Below are 23,050 nucleotides of genomic sequence, written 5' to 3' on the forward strand. Positions count from 1 at the left end.
GGCTTTGCCTCATCTTGTTTTTGTGAACATGTGGTTTATTGACCATTCATGGTTGACTGCTTGTCTTCCGATGATAATTTATGAGTCATGATTGTCTCTATTGTCACATCAAGAGTTGATATGGTTAAGAATGATATCGTAAGAATAAACATAGATAAAATGATTATTTGAGAAAAGGGTCGAAAGTTCTTCAATAAAAGGGTATATTATACCTTTGAATTCGAGACTTTGGACAAAAAAAAAAAAAAAAAAAAAAAAAAAAAAAAAAAAAAAACCAACTCCGAATTCAACCTTGGTAGGAGATCGAGGCCGAGGCCATCACTTCATACCAAGAAGAACGTGTCTTGCATGTCCCTGATCCAAGAGATACCCTCATTTGGAAAGCAAGAACCTACAAAAATACTATTTGATGGTAAAATAAACTTCTATTTTGAAGATTGGTCAATACTTTGATAGCAATTTTAAGAATAATTTAATTACCACTTTGGAATTATAATATTTTCTACAAAAAACGATCACAAATCCAGAAGAGAGAAGAGAGAATTTTACCTAACAAGAAGACCGAAATCAACCTTATGTGATCATAAGTCTCAAAAGGTTCCTGACAAACTCAATGAAGTCAGTGTAGTAAGCATGGTGTGCAAGTGTAGATCATGTTCTTATTTTCACGCTAAGACCAAATGTATTCTCTTGTTAGAATCCGACAACAACCCATATTACATTTCTTGTTGGAATTTGTATTCAATACAACATTCGTCATAAGCAACTCCAATATGAAGTCCTCGAGATGTCAAAAGTCTAATTGTCCCAATCTAAAAACATATCACACAATACACACTACATAAAGCTCACGACCAAAAATTGTGAACCGATGTTAGAAATGCATCCAACTATCACGTGAGGATCGATTGACGTGAAATATAACCATTTGGAAAAGAGCAAAAAAGAACAAAAACCGCACGAGATTGAACGAAATGCATGTGTATATACATCATATTAACCTTTTTTTCCCCGAGAAAAAGAAGTTCAAGATCAGAGTTACAAATAATAACAAGAAGTTAGGAAGTAGAATAGAATATTTTACAGAATCTAATCCAATCTTAAGTAATAATTTGTTTCTTTTCCTTCCAACTTTTGGGGAACGTACTGTGCAAAAAATCAAGCAACCAGAACAGCTTCACGTTCATTATTTGTACATCAATATCTCAATACATCTGTCTCAAAATCCTTGGATGCCTTTTAAGATTGTAATATGAAAACATTTACCCTCTTCCTGAATTTCCATGTCTCTGGCTTCTGAAATGGCTTAGAAGCGCTTGAGCCTGCGATTACCCGATTACTTGTTTAGATATTACGTTATAAGTTTCGTCCTACAACTTTTAATACGATCACAGTTCTATATATGTTTTCAAGATCAAACCCAAGTTTTGAAAACTGAAATAAGTAATTTAAAAAACTTAGTTTTGTTGTACCTTTTCTTTGGCTCTAGCAGTACCAGATTGGGACAATGCCACTAATGGTGGCACAGCTCCTTCTTGGAGCACCATACTGCAATGCCTACTGCTGGTTGTGCAAAGCTGCAACAATGCTGCTGCTGCATTTTCCTTTCCTCGAGCAGAACCCAACTCCACGACCTCGACGAGAACGGGAATTCCACCTTCCTGACCAATCGCAGACCTTCCCTCGGGAATCGTGGCGAGATTTGCCAACACAGCAACTGCCTTGTCAACCATTCCAGCTGCTGGGTCCATCAACTCCACAAGATGCCTCACGGCTCCAGCTTGAACAATTCTAGCCTTGTTTTCATGGAATATTGATAAGTTAAACAAAGCTGTAGCTGCATCCTTCTTTCCCCTTGGAGTTCCAATACCCAGCAATTCAACCAGAGGTCCTATTGCTCCAGACCTTCCAATTTTCACCTTGTTCTCTTCAATCACTGAGAGGCTAAAAAGTGTTGCTGCTGAGTTCTCCTTTGCCTCCGGACTCCCAGTTTTAAGAACATGAATCAAAGGTTCAATTGCATTTGCCTGAGCAATGGCATTTTTGTTATTATCATTGATGGATAAGTTTAGAAGAGCAGTCACAGCATTCTCCTGGATCTTCGAGTCTGCAGAGAGAAGCAAATTAACCAAATGTTCAATGGCTCCACATTGAGCAATCACTATCCGGTTATCCATATTATGTTTCGCCAGTAGCCGCAATTCAGCCGTAGCACCTCTTAAAGTTTCAAGTGAACTGCTCTTCAATTCCTCGACCACCTTCCGAACTTGTGCTTCGATAGCTGAAATATCTGGCCTTGTCTCGTTAGCAGATGGTGTAGTTATTTTACTGGCAAACCTCTCTGATGGTCGGAGCCACATCATATTACCTCGAGATCTTGAGTCAGCTAATCTGGGTGGAAGCTCTGGTTCTATGTGATTGGGAGTTGAGGAAGCAGCAGCCAAGGGCTCTGATTTACTCTCCCCAGCAGCATCACTGCCATAACCTGTCAGATTTGTTGACACGTTAGGAGATTCATTGGCTTCCCCTGAGGTTCCTCGAGAGAGATTAGCATTTGAGACTGCACTCGAGGTGGAGGCCTTCCTATTATGGCTATGTGACTGTTCATCCTCACTGGAATTTGGAACATTGGTTCTAGATGGTGACATTGATGGTTTAGCAATCAAATCACCACCATTTTCTTCCAATTTGGCCGATTGATCTTCCGTACTTGTAAGCAATAACCTACTAACATCAATCCCTCTTTCATCTCCAGCATCATTGGACAAGGAATCCTCAGAGAAAGAGTGGGAGAGCAAGGAAGAACTTCCATCTCGATGGGTTCCACCAAGTACAGACCGGGCTGACTGAGGGGAATGAGAAAAAAGGGGTTCTCGATGGGTATCAGACTCGAAGCTACCGAGCACCGACCTTGAGGGATCAGATAACTTCACATTGTTTGTCTCACACCAGTTTGCAATCAGAGCCTTAACAGTGTAGTTAGGTATAAGATTCGTGTGAACCAACGTCTGTCTAGTCTTTGGACAAACATTGAGCCCCATATCGATCCAATTTTTTATAAAAACCCGTTCATAGGTCTGCCCTGATGCTACAATAACTGGATCTGTCATTAGTTCGAGAGAAAGAGGGCAGCAGAAATCAGTAGGTATCGATACAGGACCCGAACTTTGGGATTGCTTTATCGTAATAAGTCGTTCATGCATACGGGTTACAAGAGCAACCATTTGATCGATGTCCTCGGCTTCTCCAGTTTGTTCAGCTTGTTCGGCACTCTCTTTCAACTTTTCAAGGGCTACAGCCTCAATTAAGATCTCCTGGTTTGATCTCAAGCTCAGGGAATCGGCAAGTTTCACCAAAACATCTGAGCTGGGGGGTGCAATGCCCTCTGCTTGATTCCTTATGGCATCTTTAATAACAGAAGATATTTCTTCCCTTCCAATATGCTTAATCTTTTGGACGCAGTGCTGCAATAATGCATCATGCAAATTATTCATCATGAATGCTCAAACATTACTCCTAAAAAAGTAATACAAGAGAAAGTGGAAACATGGAAAAGTGGAAACCGTAAATCTTAAATCAGTCATTACCTCAAGAGATGATGAACTTAATTCCTCCGGAAGATTTTCGTTTGAAGACCGAAGAAGCTGGAATATATCCAAGCTAGATTTCCCAATCTTTGTTATTAATGCTTCACTTTGCAGTACCTGGAATCATACACAGAAAAGGGAGGCAGACAGACAGATTAGTAAAGAGATGCTCCTAAAAGTTGAACAAAATATTGTAAGCCTCTCAACAAACTAAGTCAACATTACAAAAGTTTCTTTCGGTAAGATCCCACGTCGGCTGGAGAGGGGAACAAAGCATTTTTTATAATGGTGTGGAAACCTCTCCTTAGTAGACGCGTTTTAAAAACATTGAGGGGAAGCTCAGAAGGGAAAACTCAAAGAGGACAATATCTGCCCGCGGTGGACTTAGACTGTTATAAATGGTATCAGAGCCAGTTTCGGGCGATGTGCTATCGAGAACGCTGGGCTCCGAAGGAGGGTGGATTGTGAGATCCCACATTGATTGGAGAGAGCCCCATATAGGGGTGGATTGTGAGATCCTACATCAGTTGGAAAGGGGGACAAAACATTCTTTATAAGGGTGTGGAAACCTCTCTCTAGCAGACGTGTTTTAAAAATCTTAAGGGGAAGCCCGAAAGTGAAAGCCCAAATAGGACAATATCGGCTAGGAGTGAGTTTGGGCCGTTACACCTTCCTAAATAGAAAAGTACAGCAAAATAAAAGCATGGTGTACAAGAGAAAGAACATCTAATGACAAATTTGTTACATTTGGGGACGGCAAAGATAATAGACTTTTTTAGTTCAAAATAAACAATTCAAAGCATTACATGGAGCCTGTAACTCGCGTTCCTATATCTGAGCATGATGTCAAACCAAATAAAAGTCCAACAAGGTGCAAAACTGAAGAATCATGGCTATGCTAAAAATTGTATTGTCTAAAAACAAAGATTAGCTCAAGTGCACTTGAAAAATGATATTGCTTTCAATTTTTTACATTAGAAAAAATGGGGTGATTTGCTATTGATGTCTCTGTTTTGTATTTTAGTTTTAAAAATCACTTTCTAAATACTGACCAAATTTCAAACGACAAGTTTATGATAAACGATGGGCCTTTTCACCCATTTACCAGGCAAGTTTGTCTAAATGACACCTTAAAAAAAGCATGTGATCTCTGTGTGATGATTCAAGCATTCACCCAATTGAACAAAACCAATCCTATCAAGGAAAATCTTTGCTCATCATATCCAAAAGAACCATGCTTAAACGAAAGAATAGTTCTATAATGAACTCCTTACAAGCAAGGAACTCTTTCCAACAAGTCCCAGCCCAATTCAAAATCCTAATCAGGAGTTCAATCCTAATTGCAAAATACTAATCGATCAAGGATGCATCAGCAGCAAAAACTCTCATCTCTGCCAACTACGAGCCCACGAGCTATTTAAGGTTATACATTTTCTACACTGTTTTCTCTCTCCTTTAGTATCTTCTGGATTAGATCGTTAAGTCACTTTTAAAACATCATACTCTCACTATAAGTGTGTCTCTTGTGAAAAATATAGGCACTATGCAGCGGAGTGCTACAACAAGAAGTGCGATGAGGAGGCGAACTTCACATTCACGCATGACCAAAAACCCGCACTGTTGTTGGCCGAGAAGATGCCCAACCTATTAGTGCTCAATGAAAAGAATAATAGGTAATCCTTCTCATGAACAGACAAGACCGAGTGGAGACAAACATGTGGTACTTAGACAACAGTGCAAGTAGCCACATGACCAGAGATTGAGTGAAGTTCAAGGAGCTTGACGAGAATCTCATTGGGAGCGTGAAGTTTGACAACAAATCCATCTTGTTCCAGTGCAAGAACAGTGATCAACATCTACTGACCAAGGTATATTACATCCCGAGTTTGAAAAGTAATATTATTAACCAAATGAAAGAAGAAGGGAGCAAAGTTGAAAGACAGTGCAAGAACCTAAAGAACTAGTTGGTTTTACTAATAGTTATTTAGTTGCAAACATTGACGATAGAAAAAACACCAAAGGAATAGCGTTTTGTCTCAATGAAAATTTGATCACTTGGCAATCTCAATTTCAGAAGCAGCGAACTATGACACTATTTGTAAGGCCGAGTTCATGACACAACTGCGGCATTGTGGCTAAGAAATTTCTTGAGCAAGGTGACCAAAACAAATCTGCAACTGCATTGACAAAGAATTTGATATTTCATGGATGTAGCAAACACATCAACACTCACTTCCACTTTATCCGTGAGTGTGTCGAGAAGCAACAACCCATTGTGGAGTTTCTTTGCACTCGAGAGTAACGTACAAATATTCTCACTAAGGCCCTAGCAAGGGTTAAATTTGTGGAGATGCAAGAGTTGCTTAGAGTGAAGAATCTCGAGTAAAGTCAAACTTATAGGGAAGATTGTGAGTTCACAAGCTTATGGGGACCAATTATTTAGTAGGTTGTTATGACCACTAAATGGTGGTGTTAGGTTGGACCATTTCCTTAGTGGGTTCTTAGGAGCAATTTCCTTAGTGGGTTCTTAGGACCAATTTCCTTAGTGGGTTGCACATACATGTTTAAATTTAGGGAGGTTTTATTGTATTTTTCAATTTTAGAGTATTATTTTTAAGGTCTTAAGTTACAATTAGTTATTGGTCATTATGGTATTGATGAACATGAGTTACAACCCTTCACTTCATCATATGTTACTTGTTTATTTTCAAGGCTATAAATAGTCATTCATGTTGTTGCTTTAGTATGAAGATTTTGGATATTAAAGTGAAAGTTGCCTATTATGCTTCTTAAGACATGAGCTTGTTCTTTTGCATTTCTTGTGTTTAGATTTGCATGCTAGAATCATTCAAATAGTCTTGGTCAAGCTATCTTGAGGAGTGATTTGAATCACGAGTTTAGAAGCGCGTTTTCTTTTACTCTTGATCTTGATCATCATGGAAATTCGTTCCTAAACTTTCCCTTGATTCTTAATTGTTTTGGGGGGTCTTGGATAATTTAGATTTAAATGTCTTATTCTTCGATAAGGTTGTTAGATCGAATACCAAAAGTTTCAGATAAGGAATCAACCCAGAGGAAAGTTCTGGTACCAAATGATAAGGAATCGCTACAAGGGAAGTAAGATTCGGATTACCTTGTTGATCGAATATCTCAAGGCAAGAACACTTGTTTGGATCGAATATCTCAAGGCAAGAACACTTGTTTGAGATTCGAATCACTCTACAAGCAAGATCAATCATATCAAGCTTGAATGATTCTAAACATGTAATCTAAACTACATAGAATTGCAAAGAAACTTAATCATTGGCTAAATAAAGCACAACACAAATGTTCTTTTTACTACATGTTCCAAGTCCCCTTTACAAATACAACATACATGGCTTTATATAGCCTTAAAATGAAACCCTTGACCTTCCATTAGGCATTTCAAAAGTTATAACATTCATATTTTATGACCATAATTAACCACTTTGTAAATATAACCTAAGGTAAATAAAAAGTCCTAAAATGCTTTAATGAAACATCATAGCTCTATACTATGATCCACCCAAAATTTATAACAATAAAGATCGATTCTTCTTCAATGTGCCATGAATTGAAATATCTTTCGATAATTTTAACAACATTTTTCATCACATCTTCTTTAAAGTTATATTACATGATTGATGTCTTGGTTCATATCAGAAACCCTCTCCTCTAGTTTCGCGATATTTATTTCATTTCTTTCTGCTTCGGTTATTCATTTCGATATGTTTAGATCGAGGGTCAAAATCAGCAAAAGCTACTACTTTCTTCCAAAGAAAATCATGAACCAATCTCCAACCTTGCAATCAAGAAAACCATACAAAACAATTGCAATGCTCATAGAAATCAAGATTGCAACAACACAACAGACCAAAAAGCTCAGCCTCCAAGAAAGAAAAGGCCAAACTACTCCTATTCCAAGTTTAAAGCCGAGAGATTTTGATATAAGACGATAGAGAAAATCTGGGTCCTAAAATTTCCACATGAGAATTTCTATTCTTAAATTGCTTCCAGTCAGTAGAGTGCACTTAGTTGATGAAAGAGATAAACTTAATCTTTGCAAAAATAATGATAAAAATAATAAGGGTAAGGTAGAACTTACCAAGTATACTTTACTCGACAATGGTTGCCAATTTTCAAACAGCACCCTTAGTTCATCAACTGAATGATCAAGTTCTTCAAATGCCTTAATAAGTTCTTCATCAGAAGCTATATCTGAATCAACAACTGCATCCAGTATTGGCTTCAAAAGTTTGAAAACCCCTTCTATTTTATGGTAGTACTTCAGAGTCGGTTGTAAATTTATGTAGTCAGAAGACGAAAGTTGAAAAAATGATGAAATATGTCTAAGAAGCAATTTAAGTAATGAGACCCCCATTGCACCTGCGCCAATATCATACTCAATCAAGATGAAAAGAAATGAATATAAATATAATGAACAAAGATTAAGTATATTGACAGATGAATAAAAATCATTTCTGCTTCAAAAAAAAAAAAAAAAAAAAAAAAATCATTTCTAGCACTTTTCAAGTTGATATTCCTTTAAAAGAGAGCTATAACAAACATTTTTCTTCCTAGGTTACTGTCAAGTTAGTGATAAAGAAAAGACAAAGTTCATCACAAGAAGCAAAGCATAGCAAGAGAGTCTGTAGGCAACACATGCATTAATTTCCGTTTACTTACAGGGTTAATAGGATGTACAGAGAAATGGACTACCAAGTTAAGTGGGAGCTCCATATTACAAGAATTTCATATGGCATTTATGTACATAATGAAGTAAAAATCTTGATGATACAACACAAAGCAATATTATTGAGGTTATTTTAATGGGTAAATTGACTTATAATAATAGCAAACCTAGCATAAGCTAAAAAGATTGGTAAATATAGCACAATTTTAAGCCTAGCCTAGATAAAAACGTGTAAAAAGACAATAACTTGGCAACATATCTCAATGCCACACGTTTATTGGTGACTAAAATATAAATATGAATAATAACTTAAACAAACATATAGTAGGGTTCTTGGAAACTAACTCGCTCACAAAGTCGGAAGCTAGCATCACCACTTTTCTTATAATTTCTGGGACGTTCGGACTTTTGGTTTTTAAATTTTAGCAGAAAATGCATTCTTATTGAACTATAATTTATTTTTCACATTCAAAATTAAAACAGATTGGGCAATTTTCTAATGTATCAAAACATACAAACGCATCTTTCAAAATGTGTACATATTTGAAAAAGTGTCTGCACAAGATTGTAGATGTGCTCGGTTATATTTGCGACAAGTAATTAAACAAATAATATCAAGAATAACCCGCATGAGGTCAAGGCACACTACCGTTATATATATTCACGGGATAGGAGAGAGTTGATTTCAGATCATGTAGTTGTTTTGATAGACGGAATTGTTATGGCTCACGAGTTGAGAGACAACTAAGCAAGATTGTCTATGCATGCTAAGTTTGCAAGTCTAAGAAAGAGGATCCAATGGATGCAGCATAAGATCATAGGCTAGTCTTTGTAAAGGTCAGAATATCTAAGAGAAGGTCAAGGTTGATGAAGAATCTAAGGCTGCCTGCCTACTGCCCATCCAGAAGAAAAATAATTGGTAATCTTATGCAAGACCAAATACTGAGAGAATTTTGCATTATGGACAACAAGGCCAACTTCCAAATTTCTGTTGGTTCTGAGAGGACAAGTGCATTTGTACTGGTAGACAAATCATTGTTCTAATCCACTTGTTGAGAAGTTGCACTTTCAAAGAACCCTAACATTCCAAAAACAAATCATACAATATCTTATGACCCGCCAGCCAGGTGAGGTGGGGACGTTAGTCACCGAAAAATTACATAAACGGCTTCCTTGGTTATCTATTTGCCCTGGGAAATTTTTGACAACCCATACTATTGTGAGATCTCACATCGGTTGTAGAGGGGAACAAAACATTTCTTATAAGGGTGTGGAAACCTCTCCCTAACAGACGCGTTTTAAAAACCTTGAGAGGAAGCCCGAAAGGGAAAGCCCAAAGAGGACCATATCGGCTAATGGTGAGTTTGGGTTATTACAACTATCTACCGTTAATTGGATTTGATGCTCCCCATGAGAAAATTTAACTAAAATGAAAACAAACAATGGGAAAGTTTTAGCTAAATAAGCAGACCAGACCCAAAAGATAATTAGTTAACTCATTTTAACATAAAATGTTTATAAATAAAAAGAAAATAAAAAATGTTCCAACATTATTAAGGTTTTAAACGATAAGCATTAAGCAAAAATGAAAAAATATATATATATTTACAAAGCCTTATTACTCAATAATTGAAACCAATTTACAGATGAAGAGTGGGCCTAAAAATGAATATTCAAGAATTCAACTAGGTATAAAACTTTGTGTCAATGGAAACCACGAAGTTCCTCAGCATCAATAGTTACAATTTGAGGAGGAGAATACCTATGCTTCAAGACTACATAGCAAAAAATGGAGGAGGAGAATACCTTGTTCTTAATATGAAGTTACAATTTCAATAAGTAGATCAAACTTCCTTGCATAACTAATCCTCGAGAAGCAATACGAATCACAAGTATACACTGACCTGCCACACAAGAACATATAGATCAAAAACAATAAGAATCCTCGGTCGTAAAACAACAGCTACAGACCAAAGCATGAAAGAGCCATAATGCCAATAAGCTCAAATTAACTATAAACAAATCGTTTTAGAAGTATATATGTGTGCAGTCATTCAAACTGTTGCTTTATTTTTGGATCTTTACAAATTGGTAAAACCCTATGCCCTAGGTTTAGAGAAATGAAGCAGCTGGAAGATAAAAAATGGCATTTCCAAGTTCACTCATACCAGAACAGTTTCCCCAGTACATAGCCACATTCTAGAGAAAGAAAACTGCACAAGTACCAAAAGTAAAGCTCTTAGTTCGGAACCTACTGGGACCAAAACTAATCACTCTGTAAATCCCAAAACGGAAGAAATCATACAATAAACCATAAGTATCAAAGGGAAATTAGGAATTCTCCGCTGAAAATGGATGAAGATATTTGAGAGATGCGAAGAACTAATTCTAGTTGCAGCGGAAGATCCTATGAATGCTGATTCAAAATTGTAATTAGAAACCAAAATCCAAAGAGAAGCAGCACAAAAACGAAATCAGTTGATCATTGCATGAAATTCCGATTACAGAATTCGATAGAAAGAACAAAGGGTCAAAAACCACAACAAAGAAATCGAAGAGAATCCAAACCAAACCTAAACAGAAGAGAACGAAATGAAGACGACTTTTGAAACTTACGGATCAAAGCCAGAAATAAGCGATGGAATGGCAGCAGAAACACAACAAAAAAAAAAAAAAAAAAATGGAGAAGGAAGATCAGCGAATGGTGCTTAAGGCGCCTGTTTCTATATCAATCGAAGAGTATGCGTGAAACCCACCACCCAGATTTCAGCTATTCCTCTTCCGTTTCCGTTGCCGTTCCATTCACCATCACCGCAGACTTGTTCTACTTCGATTAGTTTATTCATTTGAGTTGATGAATTAAGCTTCTATTATTCGTTTTGGTCCTTTTAAATGGCCTACTTGGAATGTGGGGTCGATTTTATTCTCCTTCTTTACCAATTTATTCAAACTTCTTCATCTTTCTTTCTTCAATTTTCTCGGCGTTCTTACAAGAATCGAATAATTCAAAGGAAATAGCATCAACTGATTCCAAGTGTTTGAATTAACTTGAGTTTAAGCTGGTTTTAAAGTTTTAATCTTTTAGACCGCTGTTTATCATCGTCATCCTTGCTATATAAGTTGTTACCTTTAAGTATTAGGCAACAAACACGACATTATTAACTAAGGACTATGTATTTTATCACTGGAATACGTTGGCATGTTGACGGAAAAAAACAACATATTATCGATGCAAACACAGGTAAAGAAAAGACGGATCTAAATTACTATACATTTAATCTTTAATTTTTTTTATTTTTTAAAATTTCACGTAGCTAATTATCGTGGGAATTCAAGCCTACGACCTCTAAGAAGGCAATTTGTTACTGTCGTTAATCATTTAAATTGTGTTTAAGGATTGTATTCTAATCTCCCTCAAAATGTATGAGTATTGATACATATTTAGTCTGAGAGTTAGGGTTGACTTTTAGTATACCGAGAATTTGCCAAGAAACATACAAAGAAAGGAAAATATTGACCTAGTTTATTAATTAATCAATAAGTCAAACTTAAAATTTAGTCAATTTGTCGTAAAACATGTACCATCAATCGAGAGATTAGAAATTTAAATCTGAAATTTTAAATTATTTGTTAAATGAAAAATATTATTTCAATGTAAACCTATTTAATTAAATTCCATTTTTGGTACCTAATTTCAAATTAGGTAGGTTAGTTTAAAAGGGTTTGATTTTTAAATAAAATTTATATTATATTTATAAAAAAAATATTTATAGCTAAAATTCTTTATTACTCCGGGAACAACTTGTCACTTTGTGATAAGATAATGATATTGTAACAACCCAAGCACACCGCTAACAAATATTGCTCGAGCCTTTCATTTCAAGCTTTCCCTCAAAGTTTTTCAAAACGCGTATACTAGTGAGAGATTTTCAAATAGTTGTGAAAAAAAAATTATTCGTTCTCCTCCCCAACCGACGTGAGATATCATGGATATGTGAAGGCGTACAACTGTTGTCTTCCTCCTTCAATTGATACCCTCGATATAGATAGGTTCGAAACACTCCTTCCATGCTATAACTATGACTCCAGTGAAAATTTATTTTGACATGAATTTTTTCAAATCCTTATATGCCTAGAAGTTAGAATTTAAACCAGCTACAATTTTCAATAATGTCTGCACATTTAATGTTCCATCCATAAAGGGTTTTCCTTTGACTTTAAATGTAGTAAAGATGCAGCTTGACCGAGTACAAACGCTATCAATATAATTACACATCTTGCAACGAACTTATATATCAACCCATAACACAAGATTTCAACATTCTAACGATTAACAAATTCGATTTGTTCAACACGCCTATGTTGTAGAAATGTCCATTTTACCAGCAAAGACCCGTCTTAAACAGGGAACGGGGAGGGAGTGGTTCCCCATTAAATAAATGGGGTCCCCATCCCCGTCCCCGTCCCCGTCCCCACTCCCGCCCAATTTTCTGCCCTGCTCCATTTAATATAAATATATTTTCAACACACATCATAGGAAATTTTGTAAGGATGGAGCGGGGAAGGCTTCCCCGTCTGGTTTGTTTAATGTTAGAGCCTTTCAGAATAAAATGAATACAAAGGCTAAAGAATAATAATTCTGAAGATTTGAAGCTATGAAAAGAAAAAGATGCAAAGAGTGAGAAGAAAACAAAAATGTGTTGGGGAGGGTTGTTTACAGGGGCTGGAGTTCGTGCTCTGGAATTGCTGCATTCACAGGCTTATATGCAATGAACCCTGGCTGTCTGCTTCTCCAAATAAGACACACTCCCAATGCTGACAACCCAAGAATAAGGGTCACTATAACAGCTAAAACCACCACAGCATAAACTCGCTTCCACAATGACCTAAAACCAAATACAAGAGTTTGGACTACATTAATGCCATTCAACATTTACCTACTCAACAAGACTTCACTAAGGATATAGTACGAAAAATTTCAACCCTTTTGAGCTTTCGATTTTAGTTCTAATAAGTTCCTACTATATTTGACATGGTAAGACAACGAGTGGCGCATAAAGGAGTGGTCCAGATGATCAAAAAAAGGGCAAACGGGTAAGACAAATTTAAAGCATTTTTGGAAGTAGTTGTAAGAGCCCAAGCCTATTCCTAGCAGATATTGTCGTCTTTGGGCTTTCCCTCAAGGTTTATAAAATGCATCTGCTAGAGAGAGGTTTCCATACCCTTATAAAAAATATTTCGTTCTCCTCCCCAACCGATATGGGATCTCACAATCTATCCCCTTTAGGGCTCAGCGTCCTCGTTGGCACTTGTTTCTCTCTTGAATCAATATCTATGTACTTACCTTTTCGTTAGAGGTTCGACATTCCATTGAACTACCTGGTAACTTCCAAATGTGGGAGGTAGCTTCATGTGATGCTCATTGATGAGGGTAATAATCGTCTGCGGAGAAGAACAAGATTTGACAAGTCATGCTTGTGAATTTTCGGTTGTTATGCAGTTTACCATAGCAGGTATAATCATTTATTACCGTGGCAGTCGCATTGGAAAAAAATTCTGAAGATCCATTAGGGAGTATGGCCAGTTGAATAGCTGAAACATTTCCTCTCGCAGTAATATTCAATAAATGGACCTGAAAAATGGTTCAAACAACATGCTATACAGAGTTAGATATGATCTCAAACTCAAAGATTAAACAATATTGTCCTCTTTGGACTTTTCCTTTCGGGCTTTCCCTCAAAGTTTTTAAAACGCGTCTGCTAGGGAGAGGTTTTCACACCCTTATAAAGAATGCATCGATCTCCTCCCTAACCGATGTGGGATCTCACAATCCACTCTCCTTCAGGGCCCAGTGTAATCGCTGGCACTCGTTCCCTTCTCCAATTGATGTGGAACCTCCCAATCCACCCCCCTCCAGGGCCCTGTGTCCTTGCTAGCACATTGTGTCCACCCCCTCCGGAGTGGGCTCAGCCTCCTCGCTGGCACATCACCCTGTGTCTAGCTCTAATACTATTTGTAACAGCTCAAGTCCACCGCTAGTAGATATCGTCCTCTTTGGGCTGTCTCTTTCAGACTTCCCTCAAGGTTTTTAAAACGCATCTGCTAGGGAGAGGTTTCCACACCTTATAAAGAATGTTTCGTTCTCCTCCCCAACTGATGTGAGATCTCGAAAATCAATCGACGTTAGTATGTAACGTCATTATTTAGTTTACGCTTAACTAACTATGGGAACAGAAGGACTATTAGAGCTTAATTTTTAATATAACCCAGTTGTTAATCTAAACTTTTATAAGTGCAAGTTTTACAGATTATACCAAAATGATCATTAAATACTGCTAAAAGAGTTTTCAATCTATCCTCGATGTGTCGTGTGCACTAACCTGTGACTGGCTAACATTTAACTCGTGAGCAATATGATCCGACAGCTCCGTAAGATGAGGCTCCAGATCTGGGTAGCTTATGTTCAACAAGATCTCAAATCTGACACGTCCAATCTGGAGCTCTTCTGCACGGCAAACAAAAGAAAACACTTCACAAACAGGCAATTTAAGGTAGAAATTGCAACAGGCATAAATTTATTAAATAATCATGAAAATTTGCATTTCAAAATGTTCTACACTGTTTATGATAGAATCTCGAGTGTCATAATGACAGTAACATAAAAGGAAAATCACTACAGAACCAACTGATATGATGTCAAGCTACCATACAAACATAAAAGCATAACAAAAATAAAAATATCTGGAATCATATAACGTGGAGACTCGCTTGGAGCAGATGCAGGGGCGATATCAGTATCGAGCGATGTAGCTGGAGCATGGGCATTATCATCTGAAATGTGTAGCCTTTCCCATAACTCAGAACAGTTTGTTTTCCAAAATCCAACTTTTGAATGCTTTCTGTCATACATCACTAAAGTGTTGCGGACAACGATTCCTATCACAAGAAATAATCATGCCAAAATGTAGCATGTGATTATAAAAAATAGATATGTTCATCTCAACCATGAAAAGAGTGTACCTCCTAGAAGAGTAGTTTGATCATTTGCATTCCCAAAAATTCCCAGACAATATGCACCATGTATCTTTGAGTGCTGAAGTAATGATTTGGAGAATTCATAGTAAAGAAGAATCCATTAACTTAGCAACTACACAAACTATTCTAACAACCAAACCAGTTGAAATGAATAATCAAGAGTAATTCCTCACCGGAAACAAGTAATTTTCCGGTGCTAGAGACAACTTTTGCTCATGATCAAATATCATGTCAACTGTGGGAAATATGTCTGATAAATCAGCAGCATCACTGACATAAGGTAACGAATTAATTACTCGATGATGTAACTCGCTTTTAAAACGGACAATTATTAGATAACCATACCTTCCAGCACTAGAAAAACATGTATCTTTGAAATTTGGGTCGGGACCATCAATCTTCTTCAAAGAATGAAGCTCGTTCATGATCTGAAGAAATTGCTCTTTTTTTAATTCATTATGCATTCTGACCAACAATAAAAGAGGACTCCAAATAATAAAGAATTCAAGATTCATGTGTAACTTTGAAATTGTAGACTCTTGCAAAAGAAGAAAATCTATTGCACTTGATCAAGAGATTACGTGCACGGCAAATGGAAAAGATGACATACAAGGCAACTGCATTAGAGAGAACAAGAGTGTAACCGCCCAAGCTCATTTTCCTCTTTAGGATTTTCCTTCTGGGCTTCCTCTCAAGGTTTTAAAATGCGTATACTAGGGAGAGGTTTCCACACCCTTACAAGGAATGTTTCGTATCCCTCTCCAATCGATGTGGGATCTCACAATCCACCCTCCCCTTGGGGGCCTAGTGTCCTCGCTGACACACCGTTCGGTGTCTAGCTCTAATACCGTTTGTAACAGCCCAAGCCCACCACTAACAGATATTGTCATCTTTAGGCTTTCCGTTCCGGGCTTCCCCTCAAGGTTTTAAAACGCGTCTACTAGGGAGAGGTTTCCACACCCTTATAAGGAATGTTTCGTTCCCCTCTCTAACCGAGGTGGGATCTCACAGTCCACTCCCCTTGGGAGCCCAGCATCCTCGCTGGCATGTGGTTTGGTGTCTAGCTCTGATACCATTTGTAACAGCCCAAGCCCACCGCTAGCAGATATTGTCCTCTTTGGGCTTTCCCTTCCGGGCTTCCCCTCAAGATTTTAAAACGCGTCTACTAGAGAGAGGTTTCCACATCCTTATAAGGAATGTTTTGTTCCCCTCTCCAACCAAGGTGAGATCTCACAATCCACTCCCCTTGGGGATTCAGCATCCTCGCTGGCACGCCGTTCGGTGTCTGACTCTGATACCATTTGTAACAGCCCAAGCCCACCGTTAGCAGATATTGTCCTCTTTGGGCTTTCCCTTCCGAGCTTTCCCTTCCGAGCTTTCCCTCAAGGTTTTAAAACGCATCTACTAAGGAGAGGTTTCCACACCCTTATAAGGAATGTTTCGTTTCTCTCTCCAACCGACATGGGATCTTACAAAGAGAAAGGTTAGATCATCTTATGATGTTCTTGGAAAGCATGCAACAATCTTCAAATTCAGAATTAGTAAAGATACTCCTGGCAGTGAAGAATAGTAAATTCAAAGAATAGAAGCTTACAGCATCCTTGAAAGCTCCAAACGCTTCCTCTGGTAGGTAAGCATAAGTTGTACCACTATCCAAGACAGTTCCATATCTTCCATCAAAGACACTAGGACTCAAACCCAACTTTTTACCCGCAACATGTATCCCCTTCAAATCAACATTGTAATATGGACTGTTGCCATCCCAAAAGAAAAGTAAACGCGCGATGATCAATTGTAATTGTTATGAATGAACATGAAGTACAATTCTTTAGGATAAACGACTTTAGAACACACCTTCTCACAGGATCTGAGTAGCTAAAAATCATATCTGATGGAGGAGAGATTCCCCCAAGAACCATAGCACCACCACCAATATCCATACCACCATAGCATAGTGAGAAAGAATCATTAATCACACCTTTGTCAACAAGTTGGTCGACAATACTAAGATCACCACGGCCCAAACCCATAATTCCATCAGCACGTTGACTGTAAAGATCCCCCGTTTCCTCATTCTCACACCCAAACACAGCACGCTGTGGTATGAGTTCACTCTGATTGCCAAAGGATATAACATCCTCACCAAGGACACCACTGCTAGTACTCATTTCAGCATACTTCCTTTCATAGATACACTGCAATCCATCATTGTCACAATTGCAATCACTGTTGCATTCGACAGCTTGGTAAGTGCTCGACGATTCTGGATCAAACTTCGGGTCCTGATAGAAATAAAAGTTTAAGTACCAACTACCGCACATTGCAAGGTACCTATGAAAGAAAGAACTAGAAATGTTTTAATACAAATATAATAAATCACAGGACAAACTTTATCCATAAAACTAACACATCTACAAACTTCAAGACCCATATAGAATACCAATGATACAATTTAGTCTCATGCATTAAATGGATAATGTTTATGTAACGACCCAAGCCCACCGCTAGCAGATATTGTCCTCTTTGGACTTTCCCTTTTGGGCTTCCCCTCAAGGCTTTAAAACGCATCTGCTAGGGAAAGGTTTCCACACCCTTATAAAGGGTGTTTCGTTCTCCTCTCCAACCCATGTGGGATTATGTCCCCAACTAATGTGGGTTCTCACAATCCACCCCCCTTTGGGGCCAGTGTCCTTGCTGACACTCATTCTTTCCTCCAATCGATGTGCGATCACCACCAAATCCACCCCGCTTCGGGGCCCAGCGTCCTTACTGACACACCGCCTTGTGTCTACACCCCTTCGGGGAACAACCTCCTCCCTAGCACATCGCCCGGTGTCTGACTCTGATACCATCTGTAATAGTCCAAGCCCACCGCTAGCACATATTGTCCTCTTTGGGTTTTCCCTCAAGGATTTAAAACGTGTCTGCTAGGGAAAGGTTTCCACACCCTCATAAAGGGCATTTCGTTGTCCTCCCCAACCAATGTGGGATTGTGTCCCAACCAATGTGGGATTCTCACACCCTTTGGAGCAAAAAACACAACTAGGATCCATATCATTCGATCTATTTCCCTACCAAAATTGTATTGGTTTACCAAGTTCCATACGAATGTTCATAAAAGAAAACAGAGCAGATGGTTGAATATGAATATGAAGCCCTTATAAACGCTCTAATAATGATCAATTTGTAAACATTTTAACCTGGTGCTTCCCACACTCTACGCAAGTGGAGCAAGGAACATAAGTAACCGTACTCCCCGTATCAACAATAAGCGCGAATTGCTGCGGTGGAGTTCCGATCCAAAGCTTGGTCGTATAATACCTTAACCAAAAACCACATTGCATCAAACAAAAGTGAAAATCATGGGAAATTTGAAGGAGATAGAACATACCCATTTAGAAGTAGGTCATCGTAGAGGCGCATTCGAGCATTGGAGCGATTGTTGGAATTGGGGAAATCGCGGAGATGACGGCGAGGGTTCGAGATAAATCTGGAGGAATTAGGCGAAGAGAGGTAGAGAGGCAACACCATGGCTCGATGCGAAGGGGTAAGGAGACGATTGGAGGAAATGGGATCGGTGGAGAGGCAGAGATGCGTGAGGTGCAAGAAATGGAGTAGAATGAGTGTTCGTACCATTGGCAAGAATGGGAGACGGATCGAAGAGGGAAAATGGGAGCTGATTGATTCAGCTAAACAATTTACAGTTGAAGTTTCAGTTGGGCGAATGCTTCATTTTAAAGAGACAAAAAAAAGTCAAAACTTTATTCAGAACGATCCAAACGTTACATTAATAAAAAATATTTATACATTCAAATTTAAAAATACCTACACAATCTTAAATTATGCTTTAGATTTGGATGAACCAATTTCCTTTTAATTTTTCTTTTTTTTTTTTTTAGATTTGGATGAACGATCCAAACAATGTACTGATTTAACTTAAGGGATACAATCAACATAAAAATATATCTACCACAGCTTTAGATCACGATGTCGTGATCCCTACAAATGTGTCTTATCTTTCCTTGAAAAGTAAGAGTAACACAATTTTTAATAGTCCGAACAAGACTGGATGTGTAATACTTCTCTACACACGGCCCACGACATGCACATAGATCCTAGGTGAGTTGGTATAGAAACTTCCTTTTTTAAGTTCTAAAAATTTCATAGGTTTTTTTTTATTAATTTTCTATCGAGATGGGTAGCAACACTGTTTGATAGGAGGATTGTGTTTGTTGTTTGGAGTTGTGTTGTCGTAAAACATAGCAGAACACTAGTGGACAAGTCACCGTCAAGTCTCGAATACCGCTGGCTCATGAGAGAGGTTGAAGAAGCAATCGATCTCGATCCATCTTGGGTCGATCGGGTTCATGTAGCTTGGTTCGGTTCAATTCAATACTAGTCCAAACCTAGATCCAGTAGCTTCATCCTTCATCCCAAAGCCTAGAAACCACACTAGCCAAGTAATTAGCCAAGCCCAGTTTCTCTCTCGACCCAACAAGCTTTATACACACACGACCCAACCCCAAAGCCCAGCCGTCTATCATACCATTTGCAGCTTGACTCAGAAGTACAAGTTGGCTCGACTTGGCTTGGTCAACAATAAACTCAGTCAACGACCAGCTCCTCAGTCAATAATCAATGGTTTTGGTCAACTGGACTTGTTTGTCTTCATTATGATTTCGAGGTCTATTGTCTAGGTTTTCCTAGTTTTAAATGAATTTTCATTTAAAGATACTAATTTAGGACAATTTTAATAGGGAATTTCTCGGGTTTACTTCAAATGTTATGCATACTTGAAATTTATCTTTACCAAACTTTGTAGGACGTTTTGAATGCCTATGAATTTTATGTGTGCATGAAAACGAAATAATTACCTATATGTGTGTATGAGAACTAAAGAGGACGTGACACAATTACCTATCAATATAAATGGTGTTAAGAATATTTAGTAATAAATTGTAGTTTATCATATTTGCCTTCTTGCCATAGGTATCTTTTCATTGTTATTTCAGTTTATTACTCTTTCCACATCCTGGTAATTTATTTGATTATAAATAAGATAACTTTCACACCATTTAGATGTGGTGGATTAAGCAAACATTCTCATGGTATCAGAGTCTTTTCGATTTAACTACCCTGATCCCTTATTTTCAATGGTTTTTGAATCCCCGTTCTCATGCTATTTTATGAAAAGATAGCATTCTCCATAAAATAGGAGATCTATCTTTTGAATTCCCATTCTCATCCCTTATTTTCCACCACCTCTGCTGGCTTTGACGCCGCACGGGCAGTCTCCATGACTGCCACATGCGGAGCTGATTGATTACTCTTTGGCTCCACCCTTTTGACCTCCAAATCACCCTTCGCCATACTTTGTACATACAACCTCACCTTTTCCAACACAATCGATTTTCCCTCGACCAACATAGTCACTTTCATTTTTTTCCCAATCTTCTCTTCATCCTTCACAGAAACCCTAACCTAAACCTATCAACCTTCTGCAGAGATTTACCTTTGGAATTTGGGCGCCACACTGGCCTCTTAGCCAACCAAGTCACCGCCGCCCTTCTAGCCAAAATTGGCTCCTTCGCCCACTGTGGCGACTCTTCCAGCTTCAACATTGTCTTTGTCCCCTTGCTCTAGGTTTCCCCTTCTACTTCTTGAGTTGACATATTCTCACCAGAGTCAAGGCAGCATCGTCGGAAAGTGACGATCCCTCTTCGTGGGTTAGACATATTTTCGCCGAAGCCAAGGCAGCATCGCCACTGAGCGATGATCCCTCTGCAGTTTTCGGTGACCAAGAAAGTGTTTCTCTACACCTCCTCTGAACCAGGTTGTTGTCATCGACACGAAAAGTGTTTCTCAACCTCTCTTTGAATTTTTCAGATCCAAGCTTCACATTCGTTCAAATCCGACGCCCAGCTTGCGGTGGGGTATTAAGGATATTTAGTAATAAATTGTAGTTTATCATATATATCATATTTGATATTTTATTATGAGGTTCTTTCCATAAGTATATTTCCATTTATTGTTATTTCCGTTCATTATTCTTTCCATATCCTTGTAATTTATTTGATTATAAATAAGATAACTTTCAGACCATTTAAGTGTGGTGGATTAAGCAAACATTCTCAAATGAGAATTATTTTAAATATCATATTAGGGTCTTGAGATAAATTGTATATCGGTGTTGAGAATGTTTGTTTAATCCACCACACCTAAATGACGTGAAAGTTATTTATTTATAATCAAATAAATTATAAGAATACGAAAAGAGTAATAAATGGAAATAACAATAAATGAAAAGATATCTATGGTAAGAAGGCAAATATATGATATTTACCTTATAATAAAATATCAAATATGATATATATGGTAAACTATAATTTAATACTAAATATTCTTAACACCCCTAGCGTTGGATTTGAACGAACGTGAAACTTAGATCTAAAAAATTCAAAGAGAGATCGAGAAACACTTTACGTGAAGATGTCAACAACCTGGTTTGGAAGAGGCGTAGAGACACTTTCTTGGCCATCGAAAACTGCAGAGGCATCGCCGCTTAGCAGCGATGCTGCCTTGGCTTCGGCGAGAATATGTCTAACCCATAAAGAGGAATCGTCACTTTCCGACGATGCTGCCTTGACTCTAGTGAGAATATGTCAACCCAAGAAGTAGAAGGGGAAACCTAGAGCAAGGGGACAAAGACAATGTTGAAGCTGGAAGAGTCGCCACAGTAGACGAAGGAGCCAATTTTGGCGAGAAGGGTGGCGGCGACTTGGTTGGCGAAAAGGCCAATGCGACGCCCAGATTCCAAAAGTAAATTTTTGCAAAAGGTCAATAGATTTAGGTTAGGGTTTCTGTGAAGGATGAAGGGAAGATTGGGAAGAAAATAAGAGAGGCTATGTTGACTAAAGGAAAACCGATTTGGAAAAGGTGAGGTTGTATATACAGAGGATGACGAATGGTGATTTGGAGGTCAAAAGGGTGGAGCCGAAGAGTAATCAATCGGCTCCGCATGTGGCAGCCATGGAAACTGCCCCTGCGGCGTCAAAGCCGCCAGTGGTGGTGGGGAAGACTAATAGAGGATTCAAGAACCATTGAAAAGAAAGGATCATGGTTGTTAAACCGAAAGAGCTCTGATACCATGAGAATGTTTGCTTAATCCACCACACCTAAATGACGTGAAAGTTATTTATTTATAATCAAATAAATTATAAGAATATGGAAAGAGTAATAAATGGAAAGATATCTATGGTGAGAAGGCAAATATATGATAGTTACCTTATAATAAAATATCAAATATGATATATATGGTAAACTATAATTTAATATTAAATATCATTTATGTACATGAGAATTGTACACTGTATTGTAAATTTACTTGTGACATCTCTTTAAATGTGTGCATGAGAGTTGATCGGCTTTGTACGATCGATAAATCCCTTAATTTTCGTTATTTGACGTGGCTATATGCATATTTAACTCTAGTAAGATGCGACTTAATATTTTTAATACTCAATCTTTTTCAAATATTTTCAGATAACGTATGGGCATGCAAAGTTGTAACATCAGGGTGCGAGATTCATTCAAAGTCTGATTTTTTTTTTTCTATGAAAATATATGTATTTTAATTTTTATATCCATGATAAACAATTTTGCTTGAGCGACAAGTTATTTTATTACAATTAATTAAACAAAATATCTTAGTCAA

At 37.9% G+C, this 23,050-nt stretch overlaps 2 protein-coding genes across 9 annotated transcripts; both read right to left on the reverse strand.

The window, feature by feature from the left end:
* Positions 1-965: 965 nt before the first annotated feature.
* LOC111795433 (U-box domain-containing protein 4) lies at positions 966-11,216 on the reverse strand. 3 transcript variants are annotated; one of them, XM_023677864.2, is made up of 7 exons: positions 11,058-11,159; positions 10,470-10,514; positions 10,108-10,205; positions 7,714-7,994; positions 3,588-3,704; positions 1,473-3,464; positions 966-1,322 (listed from the first exon to the last, which is right to left on the reverse strand). In XM_023677864.2, exons 4-7 carry the CDS (start codon positions 7,987-7,989, stop codon positions 1,263-1,265), a joined length of 2,445 nt encoding a protein of 814 aa, XP_023533632.1. In that variant the 5' UTR covers positions 7,990-7,994; positions 10,108-10,205; positions 10,470-10,514; positions 11,058-11,159; the 3' UTR covers positions 966-1,262. The 3 variants fall into 3 exon arrangements, with proteins under 3 accessions (XP_023533632.1, XP_023533630.1, XP_086980307.1); XM_023677862.2 differs by lacking the exon at positions 10,470-10,514 and having other exon boundaries at positions 11,058-11,216; XM_087124181.1 differs by lacking the exons at positions 10,470-10,514; positions 11,058-11,159 and adding an exon at positions 10,918-10,983.
* A 1,619-nt stretch (positions 11,217-12,835) lies between these two features.
* LOC111794356 (aspartic proteinase nepenthesin-2) lies at positions 12,836-19,088 on the reverse strand. Of its 6 annotated transcripts, none has more exons than XM_023676316.2 (12): positions 18,728-19,088; positions 18,537-18,657; positions 17,191-17,618; positions 16,931-17,087; positions 15,682-15,764; positions 15,510-15,606; positions 15,322-15,394; positions 15,070-15,237; positions 14,682-14,806; positions 13,832-13,933; positions 13,681-13,743; positions 12,836-13,187 (listed from the first exon to the last, which is right to left on the reverse strand). In XM_023676316.2, exons 1-12 carry the CDS (start codon positions 18,970-18,972, stop codon positions 13,062-13,064), a joined length of 1,788 nt encoding a protein of 595 aa, XP_023532084.2. In that variant the 5' UTR covers positions 18,973-19,088; the 3' UTR covers positions 12,836-13,061. The 6 variants fall into 6 exon arrangements, 5 of the variants coding, with proteins under 5 accessions (XP_023532084.2, XP_023532083.2, XP_086979768.1 ...); XM_023676315.2 differs by having other exon boundaries at positions 13,646-13,743; positions 18,728-19,087; XM_087123642.1 differs by having other exon boundaries at positions 13,646-13,743; positions 14,682-14,830; positions 15,058-15,237; positions 18,728-19,087.
* Positions 19,089-23,050: the final 3,962 nt, after the last annotated feature.

The sequence above is a fragment of the Cucurbita pepo genome, chromosome 5 (assembly GCF_057944985.1).
Source record: "Cucurbita pepo subsp. pepo isolate OVF chromosome 5, ASM5794498v1, whole genome shotgun sequence".
Taxonomy (NCBI): Eukaryota; Viridiplantae; Streptophyta; class Magnoliopsida; order Cucurbitales; family Cucurbitaceae; genus Cucurbita; species Cucurbita pepo.

Excerpts from the sequence above, each read along its gene's own strand:
- LOC111794356 (XM_087123642.1), bottom strand. The coding sequence starts at position 18,972 with ATGGTACGAACACTCATTCTACTCCATTTCTTGCACCTCACGCATCTC. Across the intron at positions 17,619-18,536 it reads TAGAGTGTGGGAAGCACCAG|GACCCGAAGTTTGATCCAGA; the intron begins GTTAAAATGTTT and ends TATTTCTATCAG. Across the intron at positions 13,188-13,645 it reads GTCGAACCTCTAACGAAAAG|GTCATTGTGGAAGCGAGTTT; the intron begins GTAAGTACATAG and ends ATTTGGTTTTAG.
- LOC111795433 (XM_023677862.2), bottom strand. The coding sequence starts at position 7,989 with ATGGGGGTCTCATTACTTAAATTGCTTCTTAGACATATTTCATCATTT. Across the intron at positions 3,705-7,713 it reads TGTCGAGTAAAGTATACTTG|GTACTGCAAAGTGAAGCATT; the intron begins GTAAGTTCTACC and ends GTATGATTCCAG. Across the intron at positions 3,465-3,587 it reads TAAGTTCATCATCTCTTGAG|CACTGCGTCCAAAAGATTAA; the intron begins GTAATGACTGAT and ends GCATTATTGCAG.